This window comes from Artemia sp. Qi Xiang Cuo, chromosome 17, assembly GCF_049724085.1.
Source record: "Artemia sp. Qi Xiang Cuo chromosome 17, ASM4972408v1, whole genome shotgun sequence".
NCBI lineage: Eukaryota > Metazoa > Arthropoda > Branchiopoda > Anostraca > Artemiidae > Artemia > Artemia sp. Qi Xiang Cuo.
The window spans coordinates 16,078,993-16,097,479 of NC_142810.1; the positions used below are offsets into that span (position 1 = coordinate 16,078,993).

Below are 18,487 nucleotides of genomic sequence, written 5' to 3' on the forward strand. Positions count from 1 at the left end.
GATTTTCTAAGCTACGTAGTTACGTTACATATAAACTTTCTCACTTAAAACAAGCCCTGTTACAACAAACTAACGTTCAAATCGATAAACCATCAGAATCATTATTTAGAATCATGACAATCATCATAGGCATACTATTCGAAAATTACAAATGTGGAGCGGATATGGGAATCCAAGCACTGATGATTATGCAAACTATTCAAAAATAGAAAATGTGGAACGGACATGAGGATCCAAGCCCTGATGACGCGTGAAATGCTTTCTAGGAAAAGTTTGTTGATTTATTTTCAAAATTTATTAATTATTCGTCAAGAAATTACGTTGTGTTGCCACTATGATGACTTTCCCATTGCGTAACACTTACGTCACGCAATATCACGTGAACACATTAGATCACCTTTTCTCAAATGCAAAAATTGTTGGAACTTCGGAATTTTATATCGAAATTGCTTTTGTTTCATCTTTATCGTTGCTGTTTATTCATTTGTTTCTTTATTATTTTTTTTTTCTTCTCCGTTTTTCATTCAAATTATTAAAATGTAAATTAGTTTGTTTAAGAAAATAATTGTACTAAAATGAAAAAGGAGAAATAGACCATTGTAACTACAAGAACGTGCCGTAATCAGCATTTGAGGAAGACAAAACATAAACGGTGTTGTATATTCTCGCCATCTATTTATTTAAAGGCAAATGCTTTTCCATAGGACAGAACTCAGTTGCGTCTTCATAATTGGGCTATGTAATTATTTTAAGATTATCTTGAAGCGAGTTTCACACTCCTCACGTAATTTTCCATGCTACGTAGTTACATGGGCGTAGGCAGCATATTGTTTAGGGCGGGGGGCAGATATTGTGTAGGGGGGGGGGCAGTCAATAGTGTGGTGGAGTTTTATCAACTGCCTTTTCCAAACCATCTGCTTTTTCAGCCATATCTAATGTAAATTTGAAGGTGTAAAGGGGGGGGGGCAGTTGCCCCCCCCTGCCCCCACCCCCTCCCCTCCCTACGCCCATGCGTAGTTACATTACGTTAAATATAACATTTCTCACTAATAAGTCCTTTCACAATAAAGTAATGTAAAAATTTATAAATAATTAGGATCATCGTTCAAAATCATAATAGGCAAACTGTTCAAAAATTAAAAATGTGGAAGAACATGAGGATCCAAGCTCTAATCACGCAAGAAAGGCTTTATAGAATAATTTTATTTAATTCATGTTCAAATTTATTAATTACTCATTCAGAACTTACATGTTTCTGTCATGAGTTTTTCATAGCGTATCGTGAACTAACGTCGCGCAAAATTCTATGTAGAGCTTAAGTCTAGTACGCACTGTCTAAGTTACGGACATAATTTACTCCGTAAAATTACATAACGTAACACAAAGACTTATGTTATACTGTGTGGAAGATTCTACCGTCAAAATTTTCAGTAGTCTTAAACTAAACTTCACCTGTAAGTTTCCTGTAGTTGTTTCAACTCAAGTCTGTTATTTTCCGAGTAGTTTCAAAACAAACATATTGCTATCTAAGGCTGCATTCCAAATTCAATAAAAAGTAGCTAAAAGTCACGAAAAAGTAACTTTTCATTCTAACTGACGTAGTCGTTGTAGCTGGAATTTACTTTGGAATTTACGTTGTAGCTGGAATTACTTTTCTAGTAACTTTAACTAAAGATAGTTAATGGGCATCTTTAGTGAACTAACTCTGAACCATTAACATCACTGGTATTACTATCAATTGGAAACATATTGAAGACTAAATTTTAATGAAAGAGTAACGAATACAATTGAAACTCATGAAGATAATCTGCGAACCTAACGAATCCTTACGAACCTAATATGCCCGTAGTTACATCACAACCCTTCCCGGTGGATGTCAACTTAAAGTGACTTCTGCAGTTAAAGTAAAGTTACTATGGTTTGCAACCTGGAATACACCCTCAAAATATCTTTTCCTTCTTGATATACTTATGCTTTAGCTTCACCCACTTGGGCGTTTCCCTTAATGATAAGATAAATTCAAATTCTTCAACATAAAACAATTCAAAGCTTACTTTTTTTCTTATTTTTTATTTTAGTTGTTTTCATATTACTAACTGAATGAGTCGTATATGTAATTGCCAATTATAATTAAAACGTGTCGATAATACCCATCCAATCTCTTATAAAAAAAAAATCCGATGATGTTATACAGCGAGTAACTAAAGTGAATATTTTCAGAGTATTTTCAACATCAGAGTTAATAGGTTTCCAAATACTTATCAGAGAGTATACGTTCATTAGCAAGAAGACAAGTTATGCTGGTGTGAAAGATTCAACGGTCAATATTTTCGTTAATCTGAAATGCAGCTTTAACAATTAGTATGCTAAATATAAAAGGTAGGATGTTCTTGAAAAACGATAATTTGATACATGTATAAATTTACATGTATTTCACGAAGATACGATGACTTCATGCTACTACTACTACTACTAACAACTCACTGCAGCACCAAGCCGCCTACGGCCAACAGAGCTACGCACGCTCCTCCTCCATCCGAATCTATTTAAGCCTCCCTTTTTACACCCTCCCAGGAAGTTCCCATTTCCTTTAAATCTTTCTCTATTTCGTCCTCCTACCCCAGACGAGGACAACCTGCTTTCCCTTTAGCCCTAGACGGTTGACCGGAAAGGACAATCTTTGGCAATCTGACATCCTTCATCCGCCTAACGTGCCCTAGCCACCTTAACCTTTCTTCCATTATAGCCCTAGAAAGCGGTAACGAACCACATTTTTCGTACAGCCTACTGTTTGAAATACGGTTAGTCAGCCGGGTACCCCGAAAAATCCTCAAGGAATTTCTCTGAAAAACATCTAGCAAATCTTCATCCGCTTTTCGGAGCGCCCATCTTTCAGAGCCATATTTGACCACTGTCATCACTGTAGCTTCTAATATTCTAAACTTGGTTTGCAGACTTATCTTCCTATTCTTCCATACTTTTTTTAACTGTGAAAAAAAAAACCCACTGAACCTTGGCTATTCTACTTTTAAAATCCTCACTGCTCCCACTGTCTTTACTAATAATACTACCAAGGTAAGTGAAGCTGCCCATCTGATCAATCTTTTCATTATCCAACGTCACCTTTTCACCTTCACTTACTCCTAGCCCTAGTGACTTAGTCTTCTTAACATTAATTTTACCTATTCTAGCACCCTGAACTCGCAAAACCTCTAAAACTTCATTCATTTTGGTCACACTTTCATCTAGGATACTTAAATCATCGGCATAACAGAAGTCCAGGACACTCCCCCCCCCCCCATTTGATTCCGTGGTCTCCCATTGCCTTTCATATGCTCCTTAAGACAAAGTCCATCAAAATAATCCTATAAAAATGGATAGAACACAACCCTGCTTAACTCCTGATTTAATAAAAAACCAGCTGCTAACCTCATTTCCTACCTTAAGAGCAGCAGTGTTAATACAGTTGAAACTCAGTTGAAACCAGATAAATACAGTTTAATGTATTTATCTGGTATACCATACAAGGATGAAACCTTTGCTAAAGCTCTTCTATCAACAGAATCGAACGCTTGTTCATAATCTATAAAACTGAGCACCAAAGGTGTTTGACAACCCAGGCACTTCTCAATTATTAACCTAAGAGTGAAAATTTAGTCGACACATACTCTACCTTTTCTAAAACCGCACTGTTCTTCTCTTAAAAATTTGTCTGGTGTATCTCTCAGTTTAAAAAGTGTCATATTACTATGTAATTTGCTACCTACAGAGACCAGACTAATGCCTCGATATGTACCACACTCACTCTTATCACCTTAATTATAAAGTGGCTTAATTAAGGTTTTCCTAAAATCGTCAGTTACTTCCCCTTTTTCAAAACTCATTTTCATAATCTTCAGTAACTTATTTCTAACCTCAGAGCCACCATATTTAAGAAACTCATTATCACAGTATCAACACCTGGAGCCTTATTATTTTTTAATCCTTTTAGTACTGTCACTAATACCTCCTCACAAAAAAAATCTTCCTTCACATCCAAGGTATCACAAACTTTTTCATTTTCCTCTATATCTTTTCCTGCAACTCTATCTCAGTTTAGAACCTTCTCAAAATGTTCTGCCCATCTCTTTTTAACACTTTCTTTATCGATAATCGTACTCCTGCTTTTATCTTTATCTGGGACAAGTCCTGATCAATAGTACCATCCCAACTTTTGGACATGACAGTAAAATACGTGAATGTTATGCCATCTAGCTGCATCTTCAAGATTTTCAGCAATTTTATCTATTGCCTCCATTTCACACCTTCTTAGTTCATATTTTAATGTTTTCTCCACTTTCTTTACATTCCTTTTATTTTCATATGGTCTATCACTCAGATAATTCTTGTACACGTCCCTTCTCCTTTCTATTAAACATAAAGCGTTTTCAGTAATATTCTCAGCCGCAGTCCAAGCTTTCTTCCCTAAGACACCTTAAGCAACTTCACAAATTATTTTTCTATAATTATTCCAAATATCTTCCACATTGTCAAATTTTAAAGTCTCAAGTTTAGTTTGCAACTGTTCCTGGAAAGTTTCTCTCAAATTCTCATCCTGGAGTCTACCAACATCATAACTTCCTGGGAGGTAGTTACCCTTCCGATATTTCAGCTTTAAATTAACCCTTGACACTACTAGATGGTGATCTTTACTTTTAACATCAATAACGGCACTCCTATATACCCTAGTATCTTGTATTGACCCTGCCAGTCTTCGGTTTACTATAACATAATCAATAAGGTTTGCTGTCTTACCATCACGTGAATACCATGTTAACTTATGATCCTTTTTTGACCAAACACCGTATTGGTCATAACATGATTGTTATACCTACAAAATTGCAAAAGTCTGTATCCATTACTGTTTCCTTTTCCTGCATCAAATTTACCTAGGCTAGAATACGATCTATTCCTATTTCTACCGACCTTGGGGTTAAAATCTCCTAGTGAAAACATCATATTTCTACCTGGGACCCTATCTATTTGCTCCCGTAACTGCAAGTAAAATTCATCTGTGTCACTAGTATCTCCGTCAGTCAGTTCTACAGGGGCATTTACTATTATAACTGATACCCTAAGCTTTCTAGTCATAAAATCAGCAATTAGTGTTCTATTATTAATACCTTCCCAGCCTAAGCTATACTTAGCAAATTCCTTATTCATCGTGAGCCCTACTTCCTGTCTATGTACTCCATCCTTCCTGCCTGAGTAAAAAAATTCTTTAACACCTAATTTCATGCTTCCTACCCCTGGGATATGAGTTTCTGAAACTCCTAATAAGTCCAGTTCGAATCGTCTGAATTCGTCAGTCTAAGTGTCGATACGATAGCCATTTCTTTAACATCGTAACATTCCAAGTTCCAATTTCCATGTTCTTTAAATCATTGAAATTGTTTTGGCCTCAGGTAAAGCAATAATCCCAGATACCAGTGCAGTACGGGGATCACCTATCTTCTCGAGTCTACACCTAAGTGCTAAAGTCGGCTTAGAACCGGCTTAAGCCGGTTATCTCATGAGATATATTTAACCAGAAAAAGAATGCTTACCTGACGAAACCTTTTCAAATGTACCACAAGTATGTCGGGTAAAGACCAGAGACCCAGAGTTTTGACCCCTTCCTGTTTTCTGTTACACGTAGGACAATACCAAGCATCATCGGCACTGAGTCGTTCAGCCCTTGTATAGAGCTAGAAAATAATCATATATTATTTATATATTTATTAATGTTCATCAATTAATTAATTAATTAATAATATTTATTTCTATTTTATCAAGTTATTTATTATGAACCTATCACTTCTTTATTACTATTAATTTATTATTTTTGCTTTTAATGTGCTAATTAGTTAGAATTAAATATAATTCATTATATATCCTACAGATAATTAATTACATATATATTTAATTTTATGTATTACTTAATTCAATAAAAGTCATATGAAATACTCGAAAATGAACTTGAACCAATACAGTTCAAAATAATGGGATGCAAATTTCAGTTTGATGAAAATTCACATAGCGTCTTTTGAATTACCTGGGCAAATGTTTAAAAATTCCTGTTGGTAATTTTTTTAAGAAAATACGAAGGACGTAAAAGAATGAAATTAAAAAACAGTTTCTACCATGGAACTTACGAAATGTAAGATTTTTTCTCTTGGGTTGATGGATTAAACAAAATAATATTTGTAGTAATAGGAAGTTCACATTAAATTTAATTTAAGATACTACTTATAATGCAATAATGGTTTAGAATTTTTTTTTAATAAGAGCTGAAAAACATATATCCAGCGAATTTTCCCAGTTTTCTAATATTTGATATAATAGCAAAGCGATGATCTCATCTGAAAATGATGATCTCAGTAAACAAATAAATTTATCGATATGATTAATTCACTATTTTGTAAAGACAAAGAACTGACAAAGACCACAAACATCTGTTTTATTTTATTAAAAACACATTTTATTTTCAGTAATATTTTAACAAAAATGAGTTGTCAGAAATAGGAATGTTAGATAAAAATTTTACTCATAAGTAAGTAACTACAAAAAAAAATATTTATAATATACTTATATAACGGTATTTAAAGCATTATATTAAACTTATGCAACATATATATTTAATATATTTTAATATTGTTATATAATATTAAGGGTGAAATAAGTTTGTTAAATAAATCCTTCGTAGTCCTACAGTGCTTGTAGTAAAGTTTGAATTTTTTTTACAAAGCTTTTCCCTCAGTTCATAGAAAAACAAAATACGTGAGGTTATATTTGTATACACGGAAGATTGAAGCCAAACGGCTTTTGTGACCTGAGCTTTGACCAAGACCGTAGCCAGGATTTTTGTTCCGGGGGGGGGGAGGGGCAGGATTTGGGAGATGAGGGGGAGGTGTACAAAGAGTTCCAAAACGCATCAAAATGTTTAAATACATTTTTGAAACGTTTTTACGATTTGGACAAAATTTACCGGGAGGGGGGGGGTGGTTTCAAACCCCCCCCCCCCAGATACGGCCTTGACTCAGTTTTCAAAGTCTACCCATAATAATACGAGAAGGTGGAATTCCCTCAGAATGCCTCCCCCCCCCCCCGAGAATAATTTGAAACAGAGACCTCGAAATAGACTTTTCTTGGAATTCCACCCCTTCCAAGAAAAAGACTGAGACGTCAACTCCCATTCTCCTCAAGATATTCAATACGCACACCTATGTTTGTTCAGTTTCCTATCTGTAACTCTTTCACTGAGTAGCGTGGTTTGGACTAATGTGTGCTGCTTTGGTTGTTCACCATAAGCGAAAACCCCTAAAAGTATTTTTTTTTAACTTTAGAATATCCCAATAATTTTTACAAACTGTAAAAACATACTCTGAAAAAAAAACAAGGTATTCATAGGAAAGCAAAAGGATTCTAGAAATCTTAAACATTTCTTGAATTCTTTCAAACAAGAATTGACTGCCACGGTTGCCACAACGGTCAGGACTTTTAATTACACGCTTCATCGCTAGATGGCGTTGACTTTTTTTGTCAGCAGACGCTTCATGATGATTGCAGTTATGTCACAATTGATTCATGACTTGCTTCCAAAGACAAAGACTATCATAGGAGAAAGGTCCACACAAAAATAGTGTAGATCAAATTTCTCTATAGCCAAATTAAAACGGGTTAATAGATGAAACAAAAAATGCTGAGCAACTAGCATAAATCAACAGTTTCTTTAACCAATTCAGCAACTCGATACTTTTTTTTTAAGTTAGTTGTCATGGAAACATATTTATATTTTTACACATTGGGAAAAAGACCTTGTTTAGCTTTTAAAAATTGTTTGGTCTAACTAAAGTTTACCTTGGACACAATTAGATGAACTGTAGTGGGACTACTTTCGAATAATTTTCACTCACTTTTCACCGAAGCTGTTGAAGAAACATAATAATGATTAATAATTCTTTAGCCATTTATTTTTTCAAAAGTCAAAAGGAGTAAAGTATCAAATTTTTCTGTAACAGTTATTGTAACGATTATCTGCAACACAAGTACTGTGGCGATATGTGTGTGGGGGGGGGGAGGGGTCTTCATTTCTCTAAGCCCCTTTTTGTGGGTGTACCTGCTCACACTTTACTAGCTTATGACAAAATAAACATTTGCAAGTCTTTCAGCTATTTAATAGTCAAAAATTAGACTATCAAAATTAGGAAAATCTCAAGTTTTTCTGAAGTAATTGTTTAGGATGATGATCTGCAATAAAGTATTTGGCGGCGGGGGCTTCCTCTTTCTAAATCTCCTTCTTTGGGCGTATCTGATTATACTCTACACCAACGGATATTACATTTTTTTTTTCCAGGGAGAGGCAGAAAGTAAGAAAAAAGAGAGGCATAGAGAGAATAAAAGAAGGGCTTAGGGTATAAAAAAAAGAAAAAAAAATTATAAAAAAAAATTGAAAACAACTTTTCCTGTTCTTCATTTCAATAGTTCCACTACGTTTCTACGTTTTATGTCAAAGAGATCTTATCATAATGATGTCATTGGCATTTCCATACCCAATTCTCATTTTCATTTTTTTAGACCATTAATATGTATTAATTCATTTGTTGTAGTTTTTTGGGGGAAGGAGCTAAGATATCTTCCTTAATTTGCAGCAAGGTTACATAATACTCACATCTAAACACTCTTCAAGCGTAACAGGCATTTCTTCAATCCCTTCCGTCAGACGTTTGACACTAGAATGATCTTCAATCCTTTCATCAGATTCAACAATATAGTCGTCCATTGTATCCTTATCCCACTCCAATTCTAGTTTGATATGAGTTGGGCCTGCTATGTTATCCTTTTGGTCCTCCATAATACTCAGGGCTGTTTCAACACACTCCATATAAAGAGGGTGCTGTAAGGAATGATCAAGGTAGCTTACGACCGACGAGTCCAACACTCCAGTAAGGTCAACCACTTTCATTTGAAAAAGAGGTACCTAACAAAAGAAAAAGAAAATACAAAAAAGAAAAAAAACTATTGGCTTTTCATATTTTCATTAATACAGCCATTTGGCCTTAAGCTGAAATAAAGTTTGGAAGAGCGAGAGGCGGAAGCACATAATTTAGGGGGCAGAGGGGTAAAAAAAACTACGAAAGATACCAAAAACTAATGAAAAAAACTAATAAAAATCATAAGAATTTGAAGGGGGGCACTTCCAGAGGAACGATATCAAGCAACACCAATCACTTTCAATTAAAAAAGAGGTACAAAAGAGAGAAAAAAACTTTCAGACTTCATGCTGTATTTAAATAGAAGTTTTTAAAGCAGAATCAAAGCTTGGAGGAACAAGACCCAGAGAAAGGAGGGAAGGGAAAAGCTTGAAGGGATTCAGGGGAAAAGGGGCCAAAAAAGCCAAAAAAATACCAAGAATTTGAGAAAGAAGGGCAGAGATGAAGAAACAGTATATAGTAAGGTAAACTGTTTTTAGTGGGAAAATGATAAAACGAAATGAAAGAGAAAGGAAATGGAGATAATCAAAAGAAAAAGGAAAATATAGACACAAAAATTGGAAACAACTACCGTACATTTATTATAATTTCTGTAATCTTCTAAAAACAAAGTATTTCGAATGACATTAAATGACTATACTCAAATTAATGTGACTATATTGTTTAGAGTAATTTAGCAGACAATAATATTAGTTAAAACTAACTTTTCAAAATAATACTTACAAAAAAATTTACTTTAATACAGTAATTATTGTTTAGTAGAAAATAATGACTAATCAAGAGAATTCTTAGAACGTAGCTAACTTCGGGTCATAAACCTATTAAAACAGCTAATGTATTAGAGATATTATCAATGAGAACCTGATTCAGCTGTAAACCTAGGCCTAATTGTAATTCACCCGGAAAATACGTTCCATAATAAATAAGAAAATACGTGCCATTAACAGTCACGTAAGAATAGGGGAGGGGGGCTCGGGACCAGGGTCCCCATCGTAATTCTAAATTTTCGGAAATCTTTTGGCAGTTCTAAGTCAAATTATCATTATTTATTATCGCCACCACTCCCCCGAAAAAATGGCCTTCACCTTTAAACGGCAGAGATACACAAGAAGAATGAAAAAAAAAATGCAATGCCAGATACATAAACAAAAATTAGTATTAATTGTGAAATTTTTTTTTTGTCGAATTTCAAGTTAACAACTAGACATTTATACGAGACACATACAAAAGGACATGAGTCTTTGGATTCTCGACCAGTACGAACATCCCAAGAGGTTATAATTTCTCTAATTTTCCATGCAATTCCCAAATTTTACTTTTTGTCCATATTCCCCCCCCCACCCTTCCACAATCGATTGATACATGCCAGGCATCAGCCTCTTATAACTACCGCTCGTCTTCTCTTCATAGTTTAAGCTACCACAAAATAGGCTTGATATTACATTTGTAGACTAAATTCATCAACACAGACTAGCCTCAACGACAAACATCTATTGATTAGTCATCAAATTTTTACAATGAGGAGGAGATGGCCGCAATTAAAATATTCAATGAACTATCAATGACTTTTGTCTAACAGAAGAAGACTGTATCAAATAATTCGTGGTAACGAACTGTAAGTAAGGAGCGACACGGTTCAATAGTAACCGAAACTCTAAGAAACAATGCCTTGATAACAATAAATATGTCAAAAGAATCGAATTTTCATGCTGATTCAAAATATATAAAATTCATTAAGTTTAATGTTACCCATAAAAAGTTAGGAGCCTGAAAAATTTGCTCAATTTTTTAAAAGGGGAAAAACACCCTGAAAACATCAAGTGATCTTACTGAAAATCACACCATCAGATTCAGCATATTAGAGAACCCTAATGAACAGGTTTCAAGCTCCTACATACACAAATGTAGAATTTTGCTTTTTTTTTGTCAGAAGAAAGATTACGGATGCGTGTTTATTTGTTTTGTTTTTTTGTATGTTTTCCTAGGGGTGATCGTATCAAACCAGTAATCCTAGAAAATCGGGAAAGGGCTCATTTGACTGGAAATCAAAAGTTCTAGTGTCCTTTTTAAGTGACCAAAAGATTGAAGGGCAGCCTGTCCCCCTCCCATGCCCCTTTTTCTCCAAAGTCATCTGATCAAGGTTTTGGGATAGCCATTTTGTTCAGCATAGTTGAAAGGTTCAATAACTACGCGTTTGAGGATAATATGACCCCCCCCCCCACAGACCCTGGGGAAAAGGGCTGTAAGTTACAAAATTTACCCATTGTTTAAAAGTGTTTTTCAGCGAAGATAGAATTGGGAACCCTGCGGAGGGGTATTTAACGTGGGAGGAACTTTCCATGGAGGAGTTTCTCGTGAGGAAGGGGGGTAAATCTTTCATGAAGAGGGAGCCTGCTTTACAGACATTATTTGAAAAATGATCAGAAATTAAATAAAAAACAAGTTTTTCTTTTAACTGGAAGTAAGGAGCAACATCGAGACTCAAAACGAACAGAAATTACTCCGTATATGAAGGGCAGCTAGCCCCCTCCTCAATACCTTGCTAATTACGCTGAGTTTTGACTGTTTGTCCCGATTTCTTAAGAACGACTCGTGAAAAACAGGGGTTGTTTAATTAGAATAAGAACTTTTTGTAAGTGCTAAAATTTTTTTTTGCGTGAACAGCAAGGTATTGAGGAGGGAGGCAACCCCTTCATACACAGAAAATTTCTGGGCATTTGAGTTTTAATTTTGCTCCTTACTTTCAATTGAAAAGGCATTTTTTTATTATTTAATTCTGCCACAAGACGTAGCGACTGTCGTTGATAATCGATAGGGTAGAAAGCCTTATCTTACAAAATTGGTACTCTGAAAGTCGTTTCTGAACAGCTCGAACTACCCACAGAAAGTAGACACTAGTATGCACGACGCCGTAGGACAGCAAAAGAATGGCATGTACCTTGTTAGTGAAATTTCTTACATACCTTTTGTCTTGTCACGAGTGTTTTGTGGGTTATCATGGAAGACATTTCTTTGAGGAATAGCTTCTGCAAATCTTCGTAAGAAGTCTCTCTGCTTAATTGAAGAACAAACGGCCCGCCAAATCTGCAAAAAAGAGATAAATAAATAAATTAGAGATTAATAAATAAATGCATTTATTAAATATACATAAATTTGTAATTAGCAAAACACAAACACACAAAATCGGCAAACATAAAACACAAGTCCAAAGTCAAGACATAAAATAGTCTATATCTTTAACCATTAAACTAGACGTGTCATATACAAAAAAAGAGGAGAAAAATACCATCGTAAATTATTTTTGCACCAATATTTTGGGGTTGTCTCTTGCTTGTTGTCCCACTGTTGGTTTGAACAAACTTAAAGGGACGTACGATGATTCCCTATGTTTCCTGCGTAAACCACCTCGTTACGCTACTCCAACTGAGCTGTGAGTGGATTTTCGTTTGCCAACGTTTAAGCAACTACACGTATCTACTCACTTTTTGTTACATAAGCGTCTACTGATGTCAGATAATGGCTTCTTCAACCATTATGTTGAAACTCATGATTCCGGCTAATTTCTCCTGCATTTTGTTTCTTCTTAGTTCTTTTTATACCTTTGCTTTATTTTTTTTTCCTCAAGTAGTTCTATATGTTTTATGTATTTTTTTTTGTTGTGAAATGAGAACCCAAATGCAATGATATAAATTAATGCATTTTTTGGAGTGGCAATACAATCCCATGTTACTGAGCTTCATGCTTTTTGTTGATTTTCTGTAAATAAATTATGTCTCCATTGAAAAAAAACCCGTTTGGTTTTAATAAAATTACTAAACTGAACTATAAATCAACATCTAAAAGGGTTTGTTTTTCTAATTGTAATTACATTAATGTTGTTTTAAACGAACAGTAACAAAATCAGTTGACTTCCCGAGTCCTTCTTAGTACCTTGTTGCTTTGCTATTTATACTCTTAATTATAACTTTTCTTTATTTTTAAATACACACAGTGTCCTTTATTTCCACTTTGTATATAACCTTGTAGGCTTTAAAATAAATTTCATATATCAACAGTAAACGGTCCTTTAGTCTCAATCGATAGCGTTTTACAAAGTAAACATACGGAGTGCCCTTTATTATACAATGAACGAAAATCAAATAATATACAATAATATATTATGTCTATTGAAACAGAATACATCACATTATTCAAGAAAATAATTCATGCTAAATTTTAAAAATTATACTATAATATAATAATGGCTAGCAAAAGAGCTAGCCGTAGCTATTTGCTCTTTCTTAGCCTTCATCAGCTCTTTGCAAAGCCTTCTAGTGCTTGCTCGGGACTTTGATCCTCTATTGTTTTCCTTTACCAAAATGCATGAAAAGGGCTTAATTTAAGAAAATGTATGAAAAGAGCTAAAATTATTTTTTTGGAAGTTGCTTAAAATCAATGCAAATGTTTATATAAAGGTCGTTCATGCAAATTCCTTTTTATGACATAAGATCTCCAGTATATACGTTTTCTTTTAATTTATATGCACTTAAGTAATATATATATATATATATATATATATATATATATATATATATATATATATATATATATATATATATATATATATCAGGTATCCTGTATATCCGAAAAGACCATACGTAGCATGAAGTTATTTATAAACAAGCAAATTTCAACTCAACTACAACTGTAATTGAAAGTTATTAACAACTTTCAAATCAACTACAACTGTAAGTGAAAGTTGTTAACAACTTTCAAATAAACTACATCTGTAACAATAAAAGTAGTCGAGCCACTACAACTCCACTCTCAGATGATGGCTTAACTTTCTATCATCTTCGGAGATAGTCACAAACTGTGTAATGGCTGGACTGGCCTATTGCAATTGCAAAAATACTTAGTACAATAGAGGGGCCACATAGTTTAGGGTGCAATAGGTGCCAGACTGTCTTAAGGTATTAGGGTGCATTGTTTAGGGTGCGATACGCCAGCAGATAAAAACTATTTTTTTTCAACTAATTTCACTGAAGCCATGCCTAAAAAAAAAAAAGTAAAGTCCAAGTTGATGTTATTTTTACTATCTTAAAAAGCAACTCAGTTTGGTGAATGAAACTTTCAGGAATAAATTCAGAGCCCAAACTATATCCAAGAAAGGTATTTTTAAACTAGTATTCCTACCCTTTCCTCATTTCAAGGACTTTGAAGATTGCATAGATGGCAGTTCTAACCAATCTAAATTTTAACAAAAAAAAATCATCGTATTTCTTCATTAGGGAGTTATATCTATTTTGGGTGTTCATTGGCTCTAGTTTTGGAAAATAGAATTACTATTATTATTTAAGCAGAATTCTAAGCCATGTCAAGACTTTTTCCTACATCTAAGATATTCAAATCTTAATTTTGTTTAAAGATACTAATTTTAAAATATTAAAAAATATTAATTTCAAAATATTCAAAACCTAAAAATCAGGACTAAGTAAAGGCATGATGTTCAAAACACTTTCCTTGTGCCTCATTTGAGCCGAACATCTATTTCTCAAGGTTTTACCTTTAGAATAAAAACATTTGGAATATCGTCAAAGGTAGTGCCCAATGAAGGGGGAGAGGAAAAGTCATTAAAAATACATTCCTAGGAGATGTCTAAGGATCATGACTCATTCCTGAGAGTTTCATTAACCTTCCTCAGCTAATTTCCAAAATAGACAAAAGCTCCTCATCCAGAATTTTACCCAAAATAATCCCAGGCATTTCTTACATCAGACGACTGATTGGCACAAAACAATAATGATTAACCCTTTTTTTAAAAACTACCTTTTGAGTTTTCTTTTCTTACTGTAAATAGAATAATCTCCTTGTGTTTTTTTTTTATTATTTCTTCAAATTTGCGCAAACTTTATTCTACACCCATTTTTATAGCAAGGGATTATGTAATTTATTTGTTCATTCTTATTAAGAAACATTTTATAAGAATTAATTATTCCGGAGCGTGCAATAAATTTAAAGGTTTGACTAGTTTTCAGGTGAAGAAATGAACACTTAAGAATGTTCAAACAAAGCGCATATTGCGATAAAAATTAATTTGAAAGCGGTTTTGTGTAAAGTTCAACCGTAAAAATATAAAAATAATCCCATAAGTGCAAAGGTCCTAGCCTTCGAGCGGATGAGCTGGAGGGGGGGGGGTGAATCAAATGTTTTTTCCAGGGGTGTGAAAATGTTAAGTTATGCTTTTCAGGCCTTGCAAAAGTTCCTGGATGCCCTTGAGAGTAATCTTAAAGGAAAGAAATTCAAAAGCTGAAAGAGCGACCTATGTCTCATAGTAGACCGGGTTGAAACATGGATCGTTGGGGGAGAATTCCAGGCAAATATGTTCTATTTTTGAAAATTGGTGGAAAGACCAATGACACAATGAACAAAGACATTGATATTAGACATGACATGAACAAAGACATGAACAAAGACAAAGACATTATCAAATTATATTAAGATTGGAGCCTCTCACAAAGAGCCGTTTACGTAGGTGACCCCCATAATAAAAAGCGGAGGAAAAACCACACGAGATTTAAGTAACCAACTTCCAACAAAATCGTGCCAGTGTACTCTTGTTAAAGTTTTTGAAGCACATTTCAAACCATTCCTCTGTCTTTCGTGCAGGCGCAGCAAATTAAATGTCAAACTCAGCCTCTGAAATGCCTTGAAACAGCAGATGGTAGCACTTTCAGACCCACAGGAAAACATTCCTCTTTTGGACCTCCAAATTGTTTGATTAATCATTCTAAGACAATTTTCGACAACGAGGTGTTACGGCGTTTCTTATGCTTGGTAGAACATCTTCACATTTTCATAGGTCAATACAATACCCTTTTTCGAAAACTTCTCTGTTTATATAGGACTAAGACCTGAACCGGCCGGCTTTATTCTTTAAGAAATAGATTGTACCTTTTAACTTTTCTTTAGTGTGGTAAATTTTATTTTGGAAACCAAAATATTATGAACACTAATTTGCCTGGTAACAGTGTTCCAAGTTTTCGGAATATTTGACATGTATATTGCACTAAGGCTTCCGGGAAAATTTAAATTAGGTCTCTAAGCTGTTGTTTACGTAGGAACCAAAAAAATATTGTTTCAACTTCAAGCCTTTTGTAGGCTTTACTAATAGCCGTTAAATAAAATCATCCCATCGTATACCAGGCTTAGATAAAACTCTCAGTTATTTTTATGCCAGAAAAAGTAGCTTGAGTAAATGAAGGTAAGTTACTATAATAAAATTAAAAGAAACTTAAACGAGACAAACCCGTAAAAGGTGAATTTGTAAGAAGAGGGCCTTCCTAAGTCTGTATAATTTTTGAATGTCTCTAATTCAAACGGTAATTACGTTGTACACAAGGGCACCCTCAGGGCTGACAGGCCCCCTAAAGATTTGTTAGTAAACTTTTGTAAGATTTCGTAATTTTTTCATTCTCTACTGGCAATATTTTTTTTTTTTTTAACTTGGAACCTTCTTAGAAAAATTCTAGAGATCCACCTATCACCCCTCAAAAAATATATCACTCCCTTGTGTGCAGATATGTTAAAAAAAAAGGTATACCTTTGCAGGAGAACACATTTTTCTCATGGCTAGTAGCTCCAGAAAATTTTCTGCGTCGGCTGATTGCATGGGAAGTCATTTCAAAATTCAAATTATTAATTATTTCAATAATATATTTCAAAATTCAAAATTATTTTATTTATATTATTTTATTTTTTATTTGGTTATTTGGAATGTACTGGGATTTTTGTTTTTTGAAGAGCAACCTTTTTATTCCAGTATCTTGAGATGGTAATATTTATTTATTGTTGAGTGTATAAACCCACACACGAGTTATTCTCACTGTCGGTGATTAATTCGATAGTTTTGTGAAAGTATTGTTTATTGATTAATCAAGAACTTGAACTTGAACCACAAAACTTAATGAGTAATGTTTATTAACGTAACTATACTTTTCTTTTCGTTAAAAGTTCCTTTTTATTCCTTATAAAAATGTCGCCTTACGCTAGGCTTATGGCTTTCGTTTGAACGTAGAAAAGGATCCAGGGAAGCAAATAAAGACAAGGGGGAGCTATGTTCCTTCCTGGTAAAGGAATCAAGACAGGGATGCCTCTGAAAAGATTGTTTCACAAGGAAATGCGAAGCTTCGATGGTGGACAAGTGGTTTGATCCCTACCTGGAGATAAGTGATCCAGGGTTCGATCTGGCTATGGCAAGGCCGATGTAAGGACCTTTGCAATCGAAAAAGCACCATTAATCAATGAATGAAATAAAAGTATGTGATGATTTCAGTATACAGAATCCACCATGCCTTTCCCAACGAATCGGTAAGTGAGGTCCCTAATTATTAAAACTCGAGTTAAATACCTTCTACACGATTCTTTTTATCCTCCAAACATGGGAGTGACTACTGAATTTCAATAAGAAACGGATGACATCAGCGAGACATGACAAGAATGACAAATTCTAGTATTTGCTTCACTTTTGAAAAATGACAGTAATTGAAATGCTACCTGTCTTGGCTATTTTCTACTTCTTTTTGTGCATGATGACTGAAACTATATCCAACGGAGTTTAGCAACAGCCCTATAGAAATATTTACATTAAGAGGATTCTTGGTATGGCTCCGAATTGCTGGACGAAGCTTTGATACATATTCCAAAAGATGATCCGCCAAGCGACTCAGGTTGGATCAACTTTGCGTCGAAGTCTTCTCTTGACGATTGCCAAGGAAGTTATCAGGCTGTCAGATATGCCCTTTCAAAATTTTCAAGTTTTCTTAAAAACAATATCGCTGTTACGTCTAAAGGTTTCGTCCGATATTTCAAACATCTGAGGTGGTTTCTAAAAACCGCTTGTTAAGCTGTTCTCAAATGGAGGATAAGTAGGTTCATGTAGACCAGGAAGATGGAAGCGTGATTGAACATTAATTGTTTCTGATCCTCCTTTAGAATACAGCTCAGCCAACAGCTTTTGACAATTGTTTCAGAAGTTTGAAAACGTCAGACATGACCTTTAGGCGTAACAGCGATATTAAGGCAGAGCAATATCTCACCGCTCAAGGTACTTCAGAGTCAAAATAAGCCATTCTTGTAACCATCAGGAACGGCAGCACGCAGCTTGTTATAGTCTTAGTCTGTGCGCTGCCAAATGCAGCTTCGAGCGCATCACCTTCTGTTTAGAATGCCAATAGCATATCACTGAATTGCAGTAATTGATACCCTGCTGGCTTCAGCAATTATATTTTTCCCTATATAACCAAATTAACGGAATTTAAACAAAAGCCATATAGATATAAACTTTTTGGGGAAGACGCTCCACTTGCAAACTGACCGCCAGTCGAAGCCTAGGTAAACATCCCAAGGAAGCTTGCACAAAGTTACTTCTGATTTTTCGCCTCTAGCAGAAATTGTAATAAAAATTGTAATAAAAATTTTGGGGAAGACGCTCCACT

General features: G+C 34.5%; 1 protein-coding gene across 1 annotated transcript in view; it reads right to left on the minus strand.

The window, feature by feature from the left end:
- LOC148941951 (ubiquitin carboxyl-terminal hydrolase 43-like) overlaps nt 1-18,487 on the minus strand; it is an 84,679-nt gene that overhangs the window by 17,722 nt on the left and 48,470 nt on the right. The window contains exons 7-9 of the mRNA XM_089102988.1: nt 11,975-12,095; nt 8,690-8,998; nt 5,586-5,726 (exon numbers count right to left, since the gene is read on the minus strand). Coding sequence (XP_088959114.1) covers nt 5,586-5,726; nt 8,690-8,998; nt 11,975-12,095 — 571 coding nt within the window. The remainder of the gene's footprint in view (nt 1-5,585; nt 5,727-8,689; nt 8,999-11,974; nt 12,096-18,487) is intronic.